Source organism: Sturnira hondurensis, unplaced genomic scaffold (assembly GCF_014824575.4).
Source record: "Sturnira hondurensis isolate 20B ecotype Veracruz unplaced genomic scaffold, ASM1482457v3 Scaffold0009776, whole genome shotgun sequence".
NCBI classification, from domain to species: domain Eukaryota; kingdom Metazoa; phylum Chordata; class Mammalia; order Chiroptera; family Phyllostomidae; genus Sturnira; species Sturnira hondurensis.
The window spans coordinates 50,172-68,646 of NW_028082407.1; the positions used below are offsets into that span (position 1 = coordinate 50,172).

General features: G+C 51.7%; 1 protein-coding gene across 1 annotated transcript in view; it reads left to right on the forward strand.

Moving 5' to 3' along the window:
* Positions 1–18,145, forward strand: part of RUFY1 (RUN and FYVE domain containing 1) — a 49,966-nt gene extending 31,821 nt beyond the window's left edge. Inside the window, exons 12-18 of the mRNA XM_037058002.1 lie at positions 6,697–6,794; positions 8,511–8,630; positions 9,410–9,539; positions 12,398–12,492; positions 15,055–15,103; positions 16,602–16,679; positions 17,657–18,145. Coding sequence (XP_036913897.1) covers positions 6,697–6,794; positions 8,511–8,630; positions 9,410–9,539; positions 12,398–12,492; positions 15,055–15,103; positions 16,602–16,679; positions 17,657–17,803 — 717 coding nt within the window. The 3' untranslated portion in view covers positions 17,804–18,145. The remainder of the gene's footprint in view (positions 1–6,696; positions 6,795–8,510; positions 8,631–9,409; positions 9,540–12,397; positions 12,493–15,054; positions 15,104–16,601; positions 16,680–17,656) is intronic.
* Positions 18,146–18,475: the final 330 nt, after the last annotated feature.

Genomic DNA, 18,475 nt, shown 5'->3' on the forward strand with positions numbered 1-18,475 from the left:
GGAAAAGTCGATAAAATGGGGGAAATGTCAGTGACAAGACAGAAGGGAGTGACTGAGTCCCTTGCCCCCTTCCCCGTAGCAGAGCTGACACCTGAACTGTGCAGCTGCTCCCTCACTGTCCCCTGCTGTCTGTCTCCTCCTGCTTCCATGGCTAATTGTTGGGAACGCTGGCTCAGGACAGAAGCCAGTGCTGTCTTTTCAAAGCTCGGTGAGTCTCCAGGCCATATCACGAGCTGCCTGCCTCTCCTGTCACTTCAGGGTGATAGAGAGAACCTGTCAGACCAGACTGACGGGGAGATTCTAAAGTTTTTTTTTCCAATTCCTTTTTTAAAATATATTTTATTGATTATGCCATTATATTTGACCCATTTTCCCCCTTCATTCCCCTCTACCCCGCACACCCCCTCCCCCCACATTCCCCATGGACATAAACATGGACACTTATGTCCATGTGTCACAAGTTCTTTAGCTTCTACTTTTCCCACACTACTCTTGCCCTCCCCCTATCTATTTTCTCCCCACCGTCTATGCTACTTATTCTCTGTACCTTCTCCCCCCTACCTCCTCCTCCCACTCCCCTGTTGCTAACCCTCCATGTGATCTGCATTTCTGGGGCTCCGCTCCTGATCTAGCTGGCTGCTTAGTTTTCTTTTGTTTTAGGTGTGGTTGTTAATAACTGTGAGTTTGCTGTCCTTTCACTGTTCACATTTTTCATCTTCTTTTTCTTATATAAGTCCCTTTAGCATTTCATATAATAAGGGCTTGGTGATGATGAACTCTTTGAACTTGACCTTATCTGAGAAGCACTTTATCTGTCCTTCCATTCTAAATGAAAGCTTTGCTGGATAGAGCAATCTTGAATGTAGGTCCTTGCATTTCATGACTTAGAATACTTCTTTCCAGCCCCTTCTTGCCTGTAAGGTCTCTTTTGAGAAATCCGCTGACAGTCTGATGGGCACTCCTTTGTAGGTGACTGTCCCCTTATCTCTTGCTGCTTCTAGAATTCTCTCCTTCATTTTAATTTTGGCTAATGTAATAATGATGTGCCTTGGTGTATTCCTTCTTGGGTCCACCTTCTTTGGGACTCTCTGAGCTTCCTGGACTTCCTGGAAGTCTATTTCCTTTGCCAGATTGGGGAAGTTCTTCTTTATTATTTGTTCAAATAAGTTTTCAATTTCTTGCTCTTCCTCTTCCCCTGCTGGTACCCCTATAATTCAGATGTTGGAATGTTTAAAGATGTCCTGGAGGTTCCTAAGCCTCTCCTCATTTTTTGAATTTTTGTTTCTTCATTCTTTTCTGTTTGGTTGTTTCTTTCTTCCTTCAGGCCCACTCCATTGATTTGAGTCCCAGAGTTCTTCCCATCACTATTGGTTCCCTGTGCATTTTGCTTCATTTCAATTAGTTTAGCCTTCATTTTTTCATCTAATTTGTGACCAGAATCAACCAGTTCTGTGAGCATCCTGATCACCAGTGTTTTGAAGTGTGCAACTGCTAGGCTGGCTATCTCTTGGTCACTTAGAAGTATTGGCTCTGGGGCTTTGAGTTGTTCTTCTGCTTGAGCCATAATGTTTTGGTCTGTTTGCACCTGTTATGTATAAGGGGCAGAGCCTTAGGTGTTCACCAGGGTGGGGCAACTCAGTAACGGTTGTGACGCTATATGTGTGGGCGGGGTCAGAGAGGGAGCAGTGGTGCTTGTTCTGCTCTGTCTCGGGTTTTGGTCCCCTCTGCTGCTTCCCACAAGCAAATTGGGCCCTTCTGGTGCTGGTTCCTGGGTGGGTGGGCTTGTGTGTATTCTGGGACCCTGTGGGTCTCTCCACCAAACTCTCCTGTGAGGCTAGGAGTTTCTCCCGGCACCTCAACCACTGGGAGTTTTTTCATTTGGTGCTTTTAGACTTTATTTCCCATCGCTGGGGCCCTGGGTTGCACAGTCTGTCTCACTGCCCGTTTTTTGCCTGGTTTATCTGCACACGAATGTGTGTCTGCGGTCAGCCAACCACTTTGCGCGTCTTACTGGGTTTGCTAGTTTCTTCCCTGAGCCTGGGTCCACTAACCACTGTTTTTTCCTCCTGTGACCCGTCTCTGCCAGCTGTCGACTCCGCCCCTTTTACAGCTCTGAATGAATGGTTCACTGTTATCAGACTTCAGTACAGTTTACTTTTCTGTCTGGTTGTGTTTTTGTTTCTATATCTTTGTTGTCCTTAAATTTGGTTGTGTGAGAAGGTACAGTGTTTTCACCTATGCCTGCATCTTGGCTAGAAGTCCCGGAGTCTGAATTCTTTATGCCCCCTTGCCCAGAGCTCTTGGGAAGGATTCTATTCTGTGGTCCTTCTCCATGCTTTTCCTTGTAGCCTCCTGTTCCCTGTTTTATTGCCTAAGCAGCCCCACATGCTTTCTCATGGATGCAGTTTCAGGCTCACTTATGAAAGACAGTATGAGAGCAGACAGTGCAGAGAAACTGTGATTGTGTCCTGTCTTTTTAAAACTATCACAGCATCATCATTGTAATAGCAACAGTGAACAATGAAAAGGGGAAAAAGAATTTCACACTCCTAACAAGTTGTCCATATTTTAACTTTTTCTTTTTTCTCTTAGTCCTCACCCAATGATATATTTTTCTTCCATTGATTTTAGAGAGAGAGAAGGATGTGCCCTGACCAGGAATTGAACTTGCAACCTTTTGGTGTATGGGATGATGCTCCAGTCTCCTGAGCCACCCAGCCAGGGCTATTTCCACCTGGTTTGGGGGAGCGTGGAGCTCTAGTGCAGCCTGTGTAAACCACTGCAGTGATTTAGCAGGCCCTAAAGCAGAGTGGCGTAAAAATGTGGAAGTTTGGGTGTCTCTCACATACAGTTATTTCTGAGGAGAACCTCTCAGACTAGCAGCTCTGCTCAGCACAGTCACTCAGGGGCCCAGGCTGGTGGCAGCTCCAGCTCTCGAGGCCACTGTAGAGGTCACTGTTCTTGCCAGTGGAAGGTAGGGGAAAAGGCAAAGTCCAGCACTCGGTTTCCTCTCAAGCCTGAGACACAAGCGGCAGATATCCTTCCATGCAAAGACCTAGAAAAAGACTGCTCAGCAAGGCCACTTGGCCACAGGGGCGCCCGGGGCTGCTGAGTCTTAGCTACAAGGTACATGACAAGGAGGACAGGTATTGGTGGATGTGGGTGTCCCCACCAGGCAGCCACCAGCTTTCCTGGCCAGCCTGTGGGCTCAGCGTGCTGCCCTGGACGTCGTGTTGGGGATCAGCTGCAGCTACTCTTCAGGCCTGACTCCTGGGCGCTTTGACAAGGAGGTGTGTGCAGCCACAGCGTCTGCTCTGTCATCTCCCCTCAGTCTGGGTGTCAGTGACCAGCTTGTTGATTTATTCATTGACACCCTTCCTGTGCCTGCTTCATTTCTTTGCTCTTTTGGTGTCTCCCGCTCTCTTGTTAATGGCCAGCCCTCTGAAGCAGCTGCCGACTGGCGAGGGAGGCCCCTAACCTCACCCTTCCTGTGGGGAGTTCCAGGGCTTCTGCTGCACAGTCTTCAGTCTCCTCTCACTCACATCGGTCAGAAGCATCTGGCTTTTCTAGCCCACGAGGCCCCTCTCTGCCTTTGGCGTCTCTGCTCCCACCATCTCTGGACAAACCCCTTTCCACAGTGCCGGTTCAGACCCTGCCGTGCCCGCCCGCCCGTGCCTGCTTGCACCCTGGCTCTTTCCAGCCCCTTCCCCAGGAGCTGTGGCACGGCTGGCAGGGGCCCGTGTTCCAAGTTTGGGCCAATGACAGTTTCACTACCTGTTTGCCACGACTAACAAGGGTCACCGCTCTCCGGCTAGAAATACCTGCTTCACATGGCAGACCCCTGACTGCTGAGGTGACACTGCAGGCGCTGGATCTCCCGCAGCAACACCACCCCATGTCCTCTGGTGGCCATTTTCACTTGCCACCCTACCCCCACTCTGGGTGCAGACGCACAGGGCTCAGTTCAGGACACACTGCAATTAGATACCTCTCTGGTGTTCTTATTTCCTTTTATCCCCTCCCTTCTGTCCTCTTTCCGCTACGCTAACATTCCAAATGTTTGTATTTGTCACACTAAATCATGTACCATTTTGAGGGCATGAATTTTTTTTCTGTTCTGCCTGTTCATCTATTTTGTTTTTTAGATCTAATTATTGATAGATATGTCTTTATTGCCACATATTATTCATATTTTTATCTCTTTTTTCTTCTTAAATAAGTCCCTTTAACATTTCATATAATACTGGTTTGGTAGTGATGAACTCCTTTATCTTTTTCTTGTCTGGGAAGCTCTTTATCTGCCCTTCGATTCTAAATGATAGCTTTGCTGCATACAGTAATCTTGGTTCTAGGTCCCTGCTTTTCATCACTTTGTTTCTTGCCAATCCCTTCTAGCCTGCAAAGTTTCTGTTGAGAAATCAGCTGACAGTCTTACTAGAAATTCCCTGTAGGTAACTAACTGCTTTTCTCTTGCAGCTTTTAAGATTCTTTGTCTTTAACCTTTTGCTTTATAATTATGATGTGTCTTGGAGTGGGCCTCTTTGGTTCATCTTGTTTGGGACCCTCTGTTCTTCCTGGACTTGTATGTCTATTTCCTTTGACAAGTTAGGGAAGTTCTCTGTTATTAGTTGTTCAAGTAGGTTTTGAATTTCTTGCTCTCTCTTCTCCTGCTGGCACTCCTGTGATGCAAATGTTGTTACACTTGAAGTTGACCCAGAGGCTTTTTACACTGTCCTCATATTTTTGGATTCTTTTTTCTTCTTATTCTGATTTGTTGTTTTCTGCTTCTTTATCTTACAAATCTCTGATTTAATCCTCTGCTTCATCTACTCTACTGTTGATTTCCTGTAAATTATTCTTCATTTCAGTTAGTGTCTCCTTCATTTCTTACTGGTCCTGTTTTATATTGTTGACATTCTCACTAAGTTCCTTGAGCATCCTTATAACCAGTATTTTGAACTCTGCATCTAGTAGATTGCCTGTCTCCTTTTGGTTTAGTTCTTTGTCTAGCATTTTGTTCTGTTCCTTCATTTGGGACATGTCTCTTTGTCTCCTCATTTTGGAAGCCTCGCTATGTTTGTTTCTATATTAGAGCTGCTGCATCTCCCTGGCTTGGTAGTGTGGCCTAATGTATCCAGTGTCCTGTAGGGCCCAGGGGCTCAGCCTCTCTGATCACCCAAGCTGGACATTCCAGGTGCCCCACCCCCTGGCCCCATGGGGGTGGAATATACCCTTCTCTTGTAGTTGGGCCTTGATTGCTGTTGGCACATCAGTAGGAGGGTTTACTCCCAGACTGATCAGCTCTAAGGACTGACTGCAACCACTGGCCACAGTGGAGGATCAGCTGTGCAGGGTTGACCCCACAGAGCAGGACTTACTTCATGGGGGCTCTGGTGCCCACTGAGTCCACCCCTTGAGTGTGTCACGTGTGGAGTCTGCCCCTTAAATGGTACTTCAGTGTGGTCTGAAGCTGTCCACTGGGTACACTGGCTCCAGGGCCTCCTAGGAGGTGCAGGCCGAGGCCAGTCACCACCTGTGTTCTACCCAGGACCACCCTGCCTGAGCTACAAAGCAACCTACAGATGGCTATTACCTGTGCTGGGCGTAGAGTTGCCCAGGAGAGGCCAGGCTGTGAACTAAGGCCTGCTGCTAGTGCCAGGCTTAGGGCCACTTAGCAAGAGGTGCAGGGCACGCTGAGGCCAGATGCTGCTTGTGTGAGAGACTTTGGGGACATCGGAAATGTAAGCTACGATGCACCCTTTGTATCGGAGAGCCACGGTGAACAGCTGGGACGGGCATGTAATTTGATGGGGTGGGGTCTCATGGAATCATCAGAGTGGGGTGAGCAGCATTAGCCAGACTGAGGGAGGCTCAGGTGAGTCACCCGCCAGCTGGCTCTGTGGTGGGAGGACTCAAAAAAGGAATAGTGGCCTCTGCCAGCATTCCTGCCTAGGAGAAAGCTGCCCCACCAGCTCTTACCCTGGTGTCTGACAATTCCCTTCCTCCCCACATGTCCCTGGCACTTTTTGCACTGCTAGCACACTGCCGGAGCTCAGACGGAGTGTCCTGATAAGTCTTGTTGGCCCTTTAAGAGTAACTTCCTGGGACTGCAGCAGCCGCGCCCCCGCCCCGCCCCGCCCCCATCTCACTCAGCCTCAATGCCTGTGATTCTCACAGCCAGAAGTTGTGGGGCCTTCTCTTCCTGACTCTGGAGCCCTGGGCTGGGACCCATGATGTGGAGCCGGGGCCCCTTACTCCTCAAGGGAAACCTCTACGACTGAGAGTTCCCTCTCAATTTTTATCTGCCACACGTGTGTGGGACCAGCCTATTCCACATCTCTGCCCCTCTTACCAGTTTTGGTGTGGTGGCTTCTTTATATATACTTAGTTGTAGGACTTTTTATTGATTGATTGATTGAAGAGAGAAGCTTGATTTGTTATTCCACTTATCTGTGCATTCATTGGTTGATTCTTCATTGTATCCCGATCAGAGCTTTGGCCTCTCCCTCTTGGCCTCTCTTCCTGTTGGTAACGCTGGGAGCCTTGGCGCAGCTTGCCTTCCAGGGCTCTGGAGAAGAGCGGCTATGAATGAAATGCTCTTGAAAGTGTTATGAAAGCACCAAGTGCACAGTCAAACCCTGCTGGACTAGGGGTGAGGGACAGGCAGAGTCTGACCTCCTGGCCTTGCTTTGGTAGGATACAGAGAGCAGTTTACAGCAGAAGAATGAAGCCATCACGTCTTTTGAAGAGAATATCAATCAAGTTATGTCCAGCATGAAACAGATGGAAGAGAGGTAATCACGCGCCCTGGCAGATAGTCCCTAGAAGGTGCTGGGCCCCCGCTAAGCCTGGGGACTCACCCTCTCAGAAACAGAGATTAGTTGGGGTGGCTGCCCTTCACGTCCATAGTCCTGCCTAGCAAGGGCGGGGGGGCAATGTGTCTGCTCAGTCAGCCTTTGGCTATTGAAGCACATCGTCCTCTCAGGGAGGGGCCAGGACTTTCTGGGGTGCTTCTTATCACCGTCACGTTTAAACATCAGGTCAGTAGTGGACGAGAATGGAGGCTGAAAGAAGACTCACACAAATATGCACAACTGAGTTTTCACAAAGGTGCAAAGGCAGTTTAGTGGTAGTGTATCCTGGCTTTCCACCTTTTTGATAAATGATGTTGAAACAGACGTTCATAAGCAAAAAATAACCTCAGTCTGTACTTGACACCTTTATGTAAAAATTAACTCAAAATGGATCATACACCTAAATATGGAACTTGAAACTGTAAAACTTTTCGAAGAATATGCAGAAAGTCCTTGTGGCCTTGGGTTGGACAAAGAGATCTTCGACGTGACATTAAAGCGTGGTCCATGAAGGAGAAACTTGGTAAATTGTACTTTATCAAAGTTAAAAATTTTCGTTCTGTAAAAGATGCGGCTAAGAGAATAAAGGGACAAGTTATAGATTGAGAGAAAATTTGTACATCGCATACAATTTGTTCATATGGAAAATAACACAATAATAGATAAAATGCAAGAATAAACTCTGCATTTCATGTGCTCACAACTGTAAGCCTACTTTTGTCCCCCCTGTATCTCACAGAACAGTGGTATCCAGTATATATTTAAAAACTCCCAAAACTCAACAAACAATCCTATTCTTAAAAGGACAAAAGATGAACAGGACTTCAGCAAAGCGCGATATAGACGGCAAAGGTGCACCTAGGGAAGTGCGTGTTAAATCACGCAGAGGTGCCCTTACACACCTGTTAGAACAGCCATATACTAATGACCACACCCCGTGTCTGGTGAGGCCGTGGAGCGGCTGGAACTCTCGTACATGACCAGTGGGAAGGCACAGTCGTACAGCCAGCCAACTTGGAAAACAGTTTTGTACATAAAACTGAACATTCTCTTACCGCACAACACTCAAGTCCCACTCCTGGCTACTTGCCCAAGAGGAATAAAAACTTATGTTCCTACAAAGCTTGTACACAAATGTATAGCAGCTCTGTTCCTAATTGCCAAACACTAGGAGCAACCCAGATGTCTGTCCGCCGGGGGTGGAAGACCAAACCAGCACCCTGTGCACCGAGACACTAGTTGGCCGTGGGAGGAATGAGCGGCTGCTGCGCAGGAACTTGCGCTGACCTCAGAGATGTTAGGCGGAGAGAATGAAGTCGGCCTCGGAAGGTTGCGTGATGTATGATTGCGTTGCTACGACATTACCAAAGAGACAGCCGGTGTCAGCGCAGCTTTGCCAGGGGTCGCGTAGGAAGAGGCAATGTGGCTTCAGGGGGCCACGCTAGAGAGCCTGGGGCCTGGAACCATCCTGTGTCCTAGTGGTCTTGGTGGATCCATGGTCTTGACAAGTGCCTGTTGGACGGACCCATAAGTCAATTTCACTGCATATTAATTTAAAATGAAAGGAAAACTTCAAGCCAGCAAGACTATGAACACTTCCAACATCAGATCAAAGCTCTGACCCTTGCCTCACGCAGCTGTGGTTCCTTTGTGCAGGTTGCAGCGCTCTGAGCAGGCGCGGCAGGATGCTGAGGGCCGGGGCCAGCAGCTGCAGCAGGATCTGGGCCGCAGGACCGAAGCGCTGCAGGAGCGGCTTTCCCAGCTGCTCAGCCAGTGGTGGGTGCCCAGCGGGTGGCGAGGGCAGGTGCTCCTGCTCGGGTGGACAGTATCCCACTTCAGGGTTTACCCCTGCAAGCCTGGAATTGGGATGGGAACAGGTATGCGGAGGAAAAGTTTGAAGGCCAGTGAGAAAACGCCTCCCTGAGGCTGCAAATGAGGCACACTCCTGACCCTCCACAGCTTCCCCCGACCCCCAACCCCCCAGTAGCCTCTGTGGGCAGCTGGCTCTGGGTGGAAGAAGCAAAATCCTGTCTCCATCCGGGTTGTGGGTTCTTTTTCTTTTCCTTTTTAAGATTTTATTTCTTTGTAGAGAGAGGGGAAGGGAGGGAGAAAGAGAGGGAGAGAAACATCAACATGTGGTCACCTCCAGTGCACTCCTATGGGGGGACCTGGCCTGCAACCCAGGCCTGTGCCCTAGACTGGGGATCTAACCAGCGACCCTTTGGTTTGTAGCCTGGCACTCAGTCCATTGAGCCACACCAGCCAGGGCTCTGTCGCAGGTTCTGCTGGTCACTCCTCCCCTGTCCTCCATCCACAAACTGTCGAGGGTGCCCACCTGCTTCCTCCCGCTTGTTCCCAGTGTGTCTCGCAGAGTGTGCAGGTGGCCCTGGGGGAGGTGGAGCTTGTCTCTACTCTGGGTTGAAGGGCGTAGAGGCTCATGAGGCAACTCATTTTCCTGTTGAATTCTGTTTCCTATGTGGTGTCTTGGGTTGGATTGTGGATTTTCTATGAAAATCTCCCACTGAGACTAACTCACATTCATTTTGGGAAAACAGCTCAAGTCTAGAGAAAGAGTTGAAATCAGAAAAGGAGCAAAGGCAAGCTCTTCAGCGAGAATTACAGTGTGAGAAGGACTCCTCCTCCCTCCTCCGAGCAGAGCTACAACAAATGGAAGGGTTAAAAAAGGTAAGGTGGATGGCCCTCGGGAGGAAAGGAGCTAGTAGGAAAGGAGCTGTTAGCATCTCCAGAAACTCCTGCCAAAGCGCCTGCCAGCACCGCGTGACCCCTGCACGACCCCCCGCTACTGCAGAGCAGGGCCCCTACATGCCAGTGGTCTCGAGTCTGGGAGGCACTGTCCCCGAACCGCAGGCCCTCTGCCCTGTGAGGAAAGGACCAAACAGTTTGAAAGCCAGTGAGCCAGCCAGGGACTCAGCGATGAGTGCTGGGAAGAGAATATAACAGGAAACCCCCCACAGTGGGGCTGGGTGGTCTGGGGAAAGAATGACAGGTAACCAGAGACTTGAAAGACAAGAATAGGACAGTGTGAGGGTGTGACATAGAGAAGTGGAAAGACAGTAGTGTGGCTGAGGGGGGATGAGAGGGGCAGGGAGCCCTTGAGCTGAGGCCTGGGGGCAGGTGGGGGGCACTCAGAGCTGTGTAAATGAATTTGGGTTTTATTCTGAGCACACTAAGAAGCTGTTGGAGGGGCATAATCCATTTCGTTTTAAGACTATCACCAGTGACTGCATGAAGAATGGGTAGTAAGCTTGCAAGAGAGAAAACTAACCAGTAAACATTTTCAGCAAATGCCAGTCCGCACCTTCACCCCCAGAGGTGGGTTGGCCACTCTGCCCAGGTTCAGGTGTCACAGGTCCTTGGCCATTCCCCAGGAAGCTGACTGAACCAGCACCCTAACACTTCCCCTGACCAGACCCGAGTCCAGTCTGCCCCTGAGTCTTCATCTTCCTCTGGGGGTCTCGCCTCACCCAAAGGTGTGGGGACGGCCCAGAGACCAGAGGAGTAGGGGCCACTGGCACTGTTGTCTGGTTGTGGAACGGGACCCCTGAAACTCAGGCAGTGTGCAGGCTTTCCCTACTCCGCAGTCACCATGTGTCTCCCAGGAAGGCAGAAGGGGCCTGGAAGTCCTGGGCAGAGCTGGCTGCCACCTGGGAGCTGGGCACACCTCCAGGGCTTCTGCCAAGGCTGGTGCCAGGCTCAGCACTGCCAAGCCTTGGGCGGCCTTCCTGTGCCCCACCTTCTCTGGAGGAGGGTCCTTGGGACTGGGGCAGCTTCACGGTAATGGGTACTGCTGGACCACTGGAGCCAAGAAAAGCCCTTTCAATTTCTGTTCAAAGTGTCTAGACCACAGGTGGGAAACAAGGCCTGCGGGCCAACCCACCCCTCCACCTTGTTTTATCCAGCCCGGCACCTTGTTTCTATCCAGTGGCAGCGCCAAGCTCTTGGCTAACCATTAAGGAGTACCGTATTTTTTGGACTATAAGATGCATTTTTTTCCCTTCCCCTACCCTCCGCAAATTTGGGAAGAAATCGGGGGTGTGTCTTATAGTCCGAATGTAGCTTACCTGGTTCACTGTTGGGGGGCAGTGGTAGAGTGGGGTCACAGGTTATTAAATATTTTACCACATTTCTTTGCTTCAAAATTTCTTATTTTCCTCCTCTAAAACCTACCTACGTTTTATAATCCTACAAAATATGGTAGTTACATTTATACAGTCCTAACCCTAAAATTACATTCAGCCCTTTGAAGGCAACTGCGAGCCCCCAGTGAAAATGAGTTCAACACCCCTGGCTTAGACCCACTTGTGACAGAGCCCATCAAGCCGGGGGTGGGAATTACTAGGGAGGGGAGAGGTTCTTCAAGAGCCACTCAGAGCAGGGAAGAGAGATAACAGAGGGCAGAATAGGACTTCTAGAAAGTTCTGTGTCATGGAACATACCTCTTTCACTCCACTTCAAAATACTTTTTTTTAAAAAGAGTTTATTTATCCATCTTTAGAGGGGAAGGAGAGAAATATCAATGTATGGTTGCCTCTCCTGAGTCCCCCACTGGGAACTGGCCTGCAACTCAGGCATGTGCCCTGACTGGGAATCGAACCGTGATCGTGTGGTTTGCAGGCCCACGCTCAATGCACTGAGCTACACCAGCCAGGGCTTCAAAATACTTTTAAAGTTTTAAATTGCACACACACACACACCCCCCCACCACCACCACCACACACACACACAGAGAAACCAAATGATGTGTCTGGCACTGCCAGCAAGCCCATGTCCCCAGGCTCTGGGGCTGAAGGCCCAGGGAGGGCTGCAGGGTCATACCCAGGCTCAGACATAAGCCCCGCGGTGGCCCATGGGCCACCCTGGCCCCGAGTTACTTTTCTGGACCTTTGGCCCTCATTAGCTTGTGTCATCCAGGCGCACTGGCCCCAAATGACACTTCATCAAAACTGTCCCTGCGCAAGCCACACCCCCACGCGCATAGCTCCTGCACGGAGTTTCGGGGTCCCCAGAGGTCTACCTGTGCTCCAGCCATGAAGAGACTCCAGAGCTCGGCCTTCGTCAGCCTTATTTATTGTCAGGAAATTGGACCAATACTTTCCAAAAAGAGTTTGTTCAAATGTGCGTTCACTACTGCAGTATTCCTATAATTTTGTACAAAGTTTATCCGTGTATCTTCTGAGGTAGTTGTGAAATTTTTAAAGTCTTTTAGTAGAAACTGAGGTAGGCAAAGCCTTATTTGCCCTGTGAGGGTGACTGTTTTGAATGTGCCTTAAGAACGGAGCTGCTTCCTGCCCCAGGTCACTGTCCCCGCTATGGACAAGGAGCTGGCTCCTCGTCTTCCATTTGCCAGTTTGGAGAAGTAGGCCAATGAGGGGTAACCCATAAATCACCTCAATTTGAGTGAGGTTAGCACAACAAAAGCACCTTTTACTCTTGAAGACCATTCTGATCTGCTTGCTGCTGTGATGACTAACCCTCACAAACAGTGTTTGAACTCCGCCAGGCGTCTGCTTCCTTTGTTTCAGGAGATGCGGGAGCTCCAGGACGAGAAGGCGGAGCTCCGCAAGGTTTGCGAAGAGCAAGAACAAGCCCTCCAGGAAATGGGGCTGCACCTGAGCCAGTAAGAGCCCGCCCCTCCCCCCACGAAGAGTCACCCAGACTGCCCACTACAGGGCTGAGTCCCAAACCTGTGTCCTGTTGTCAGAAGAGGCAGAGACGGTCAAGGAGGGCCCCAGAAGTCAGGCTGCGGGATGGGGGGTGGCACAGAACCCTCATGTTTACTAACTCAGCATCTGTGTCCCCAGGGAGCCTGAGGGGTGCTAAGAGGGCTGTTCGCACAGCCGCAGTCAGACCCTGAGGAGCCCTGGGAGTAGAGAATCCCAGCCCGCCTCGCTGCACTGCTTTCCCCAGGGGGAACCCTCACACCCGCCAGAGCCCCTCTGTTCCCGCTGGGCGAAGCCGCCAGAGGGCAGGGCCTGGGGATTCTGTCTCCCCTTGGACTTGCCCCTTGCCCCTGGTGTCCCTTCCTGTGGGGCAGTCTGATGGCTCACACAGCAAACCGTGGGGCTTGTCCACTTGTGCGATCATTTATATTTCCAAACCCAAGGGGACAGCTTTATGGATCCCTGAGTCCCCTTACGAATCAGGACTCAGTTGCAAGTGACAAATCCAACTCAGACTGGCTTAAGCAAAAAAGGCCATCAGGAATCAGTCTCTGCCTCCCACCTCTGCTGTCCTGTCGCTTACCTCACAGGTCATCTGGTGCCCACTGGGGCAGACTGAGGCCCAGTCCCTCCCCCTCCAGCATTCCCACAGAGACCCCAGGTCGACTCACTGTTCCCACCTGAGTCCTCACACAAGCACAGTCACCAAAGAGATGGGGCCTCTTGTGACCAGCACCCCCCAGGCTCAGGCCCAGTGACCACGCTGACCACTCCCAGTGATACGCTGTGACCACACAGCTCCAGAGGTGGGACCAACATGAGAATGAACTGTAAACACACTGAAGCAGGACGCAGACGTGCACCCTCCTAGGGTTTTCTCAGTCTAGAAAGTTGCCAAGTCTGTGTGAGGTGTTGCTCTGGGCTGGCCCACAATAGCATAAAGAAAAATGAGGAAGGAAATGTTATGGCTCTGGCGGGAATGTGGGGTGCAGATTCTGCCTTGCTTGTCCTGTTTTTCTAGACCAGCTCAGGGCAGCTGATCACCCCTTCCACCCAGAGGCCTGCCTGCCGCCTCTTCATGGAGTGCCCTGCACTGCTCTCTTCTGGCCAGTACTTGCCCCATCCACCCTGAGGGGGCTCCTGGGCAGTGGGCAACACTGGTGTCCACCCTGCACTTGGTGCACAGGCAGCTCTGAGGGTGTCCAGGAGACTAACAAGCACCAGATGTGGAGGCTGGTTTACAGCTGGCTCCTTGGTGTTCAGAGAGCGGGTGGGAAGGACAGCTTGGGTGCAGCCTGCTGTGCCCCTGTGCACCCCCTTCTCAGATGGCTAGTGCCCTCCTCTCTCTGCCTGCCCTCTTCACATTGGACAGACCATAAGCAATCAGAGAGCACCCTCCTATTCGAAGGGCTTTCAGGCCTCAGACCCGTGGATGGGCCCTGATCTGGATGGGCAGCAAAGCCCTGCACTCGGCAGCCTCACACGGCTCCTGCCTGGCCAGCAGCCGGGCCTTGCGGCAGGAGCAGGGCATGTGCTGTCTCCTCCCTTTTTTCTTGTTGCAAGCCCACACCAGGGAGAGCTGGTCCTTAGACCCTCTACCTACTACAGACACAGTTGCCCATTTGCTTCGGGGACATCTGCATTCTTCCTGAGTTGTATTTCCCAGGGAAGCCCTCCTGGGCTCAGTGCTCAGGCTGCCATCTTGACCGGGATGTCCAACACTGGCATCTCTCAGGACTGCCCTGAGCCCCTGCCCCTTAAAAATTCTTGCAGTGCATAAGTTAGAAACCACTGGTTTACGCTAATTTCAGCTTATAAGAAAGGGCTCAGATAGTTTCCCCAAAGTATAGTGTTTTGTTTTTTCTAGTTTCACTTTAGACTATCTTCAGTTGTGTCTTTTATGGGGACATCTAAGAATTGTTCTTTAACAAAACGTATAGTGTTTTGTTTTTTCTAGTTTCACTTTAGACTATCTTCAGTTGTGTCTTTTATGGGGACATCTAAGAATTGTTCTTTAACAAGAATGGAGCAAGAACAAATGAGTGCCCTATAAACCTGCAGGCAGCAAGGAAGAGGCCAGGGAGAGCCCTGCAGATGTGGGCTCCTGGGGCTGGAGGGAGCCCCACCTGGTAGAGGAGCACCCCCTCACACACCCCAGACACATGTGGGAAAATATTTGCCCAGAGAAGCCAGAAACGTGGGCTTCTGTGGGATACTTTTCCATTTTTAAGTGACTGCAATTATTTCAAACTCATTTTCAACCCTTGCAGCTCAATGGTCTGTTTTGGGGCACAGACTCAGCCTCAGACCTCGATACGTGTGAGCCAGGAGTGAGGTGTCTCCAGGACTGTAGGAAGGTGGAAAGAGAAAAATTTTTTAAAAGGAAGGTGGAATGTGTTTTTGAACAACTCATGTTACTATACTCCTGAGCCGTCACCCTCACAAAGCCAGACCCTGTGAGTTTGCTTTATTCGTTTCAGAGCCTCTCACTTCTATGAATCATCTCTCCTTTTTTTCAGGTCCAAGCTGAAGATGGAAGACATCAAAGAAGTGAATAAGGCACTGAAGGTACTAGCATGAGAGCCACCCCTGTGACTCTTAGCTCACACTGCATGCTCCTGGGCTTTCCCCCAACAGCCGGTGAGAAGTGTGTGGCCAGGCGGCTGTCACTCAGTTACTAAAGAGCAGATGCTGCTCAGAGCCAGGCTGCTCCACCGAGGCGGCTGTGCTGAGCAGCTGCAGGCCCTGGTTGGAACTGAGGCCAGCAGTTTCTGTCCCTCTGACACCAGCTGTGCGTGACAGTCAGCCTACACCTCACAGGTGCCCTGATGAAGGAAGGGAAAGAACCGAGAGAGGTCCAGGGATTTTTTCTTTAATTCTCACCTGAGGATATGTTTTTTGATATTTAGAGAGGGGATTGGGAAGGAGAAAGGGAGGAACATCGATCCATTGCCTCCTGTACCTACATGTCCTGACTGGGGATGGGACCCACCACCTCAGTGTGCGCCGACTGGCCAGCAAACCTGCAACCTGTGGTGCAGGCGACGGTGCTCCAACCAAGCAAGCCACCCAGCCAGGGCCAGGGGTTTCTGGTTGGTTGGTTTTTTGATAGTGACAGTGAAACCTTTTCCTCCAAGTGAGGGGCCAGAGGCCACCCTGCACCCCTGCAGTGCCCACCATGTCTGGGGACCACTGAAATCCTGCCTAGGGCAAGTGTCTGGACCATTCTGGGGGAGGGCAGAATGACACACCCCTTGAACAGGAGGGTGTGGACCAGGTGACCCAGTGCAGGTGTCAGGCTGGCATACTGGCATGGGGACAGGGAGAAAGGAGGGCAGACACTTCCACTGCCTCCCCATCCCAGGGCAGTTCAGAGCAGAAGGGGCAGCCCATTGGCAGCCTGCCCAAGGAGCCATCTGCTGTCCACTGCAAAAGCCTGAAGCCTGGGCATCTCGGCTCCAGGGCACACAGGTCAGAGGTGGCAAAGGGTCACGGCACCTGGACTTAGAGCCATCGTCCATTTATTTTATCCTCCCTCGTACAATGAAAGCTCCTTGCACGTAACTGCTGCAGCTGTCTGTCCCCCACACTGCATTCAAGCTAAGCACCAGAAAGGGGATAAAAATGATGACTTGGGACCCAAGAGCCTATTTCAAAGCCTCAGGTGCTGCCTCTGCAGAATAGAGATGTCTGTCTCCACTGTGGTGTACTCATTGGGGTTGCGGGGCATGTGGGGGGTCCCACTTCCTATCACTGTGGCCAATTTGTTTGGCTGACAGTGTTGGTCCTCTCCCATCTGCTGGCTCAGAGGGCTTCAGCCGGGGCTGGGGTCGCCAGCACCAGACCCCAAGCCAGGGGGCGTCAGCCAAAAGGAGGTCAACAGGCTGGAGAATAATTGGGCTAGAAGCCCAGGGGCTGCATGCAAAGGGCGGGAAGCCAGAGCCCGAGGGCAGGCCAGGTCGGCAGCAGGGTTCTAGCTGTAGCCGGTCTCTCGAAAGGACATTGGGCAGCTGGAAGAGAGCTCCAGGTCCATCAGGAGCCGGCCATCCGTGTTCTTTCCTCCTAGGGCCACACGTGGCTGAAAGACGACGAAGCCACATGCTGCAAGCAGTGTGAGAAGGAGTTCTCCATTTCTCGGAGGAAGGTACGTGGGTGGGCCTGCAGCACAGGCCAAGGGGCTGAGTTGTGCCCTGTGGGGACTGCCCTCTGGTTCTGGGAAGAGTGCTTGGGACTAGGCCCATTGCACTGTGGGCTCGCTCACTGGTGTGCCGGACTGTACAGGCTGCCCGTGCTAGGGACGCCCTGCCAGTCAGTCATAGGCCTTGTCCCCAGCAGTCCTTTCAGTACTGGCAGGTCCCTTTGGGAGCTGGGTTGCTTGCATGAACTAGTCATGAGTGCATCATTGAGAATTCTTTGTAACCAACAGGACCGAAGTCTGGCCAAGTTAGTAAGAAACAAGATCTATGGGGAAACGATGGCAGCAGGTCTCAGGGCAGGTATCCTAGTAGCATGGGCAGGGCACTTGCCCCCTGGGGGGCTGCCCCCAGCTAACCTGCTCCTCTGCTGGGGCCCTGCCTCCAGGTTCTAAGAAACTGGTCCAGGATTGACAGTACCATCAACAACCAGCTGGACAGGACAGGCACGGGGTACAGACTCCACCCACAATTGGGAGTCCTTAGTGGGATGCCTGCCACACTGGCACCTCCCCCTTTCCTTGCTGCCATGTGGGTGCACTTTGAAGCCCTCTGACCAGCCACCCTGAGGCTGCTGCTAGAGAGCAGGGCTCCACAGGCCAGGCCCTCTGTGCCCCAGGTTGGGGCCCACCTCCTAGCCTGATGGGCTGGGCCAGTCAGCACAAGTGCTGTAGGGCCACGAGGGGCAGGCAGCTGTGTTTACAGAGAACACCAGGGTTGCGACAGTGGCCTGGTAAAACAGCCTCACAGAGAACCTCGTGCAGAGTGCACACCCCTAGGCCCACACTCGTGAAACTCAAGGTCCAGATTGGTCCGTTTCTCTAGAAACAGTGAGTGAACTCAGAGGCTGGGAGTCTCAGTGGGGGTGCAGCCAGGGAGCAAGTAGTGCAAGAGGCAGCGCACCCCATGGCTCCCGTCTGTCCCCCAGCACCACTGCCGGAACTGTGGCCACATCTTCTGTAGCACCTGCTCCAGCAACGAGCTGGCTCTGCCCTCCTACCCCAAGCCGGTGCGTGTGTGCGACAGCTGCCATACCCTGCTCCTGCAGCGCTGCTCCTCCTCCACTGGCTCCTGAGGCCCCGGATCCTGCCCAAGTGGCCACCGGCTCTGGGACAGAGGGCACCGTCCCCTCCAGAGCTGGACGGTATGAACTCTGGATCCAGACTTCCCTCGCACTGGGCTGTATCACTGGTTGAGGGTTGGGTTAACTTTGTGGTTTTGCTACTGTCATTTTTCACTTTCCCAAAAACTAAACTATTTTGCAGCAGTCATACCAGTCTAGTGAGCATTTGGTTCCTCTCCCACTGCCCCATGTGCCTTCCCTGCTTGAGTCAAGAAATGGGCCATTTCACACCCTTGGGAGTGTCCCTATTGGCCCTGCAATAAAGTCACTGTTTTTTCACCCGCGTGCAGAAAATGAAGGAACTTGTGTCAGCTTGAGTTGGCCTTTGGAAGGTGCCTCAGATCGACCCCCATTCCAGGACAAAAGGGCCTTTTGGTGGCTTCAACCCTTCTGGGCTGGCCTTTGGGGTGACCGCCCAGAAGCCTGCTGCGTTCTGGGATACAGGCTGTGCTCTGCCTGGCTGAGCTAAGTTCATTAGTGGGGCACAGGAAGTGATCTTACGCAAGCTTCTCTGCAAAGCTTAGAGGTTGTTCCCCTTACATACAGGTAAGGACAGTTGAAGGCACCTGGTGCTTTGAATTCCAGGGGCAGGCAGGACAGAGTATGAGCTGTGACAGCGAGCTC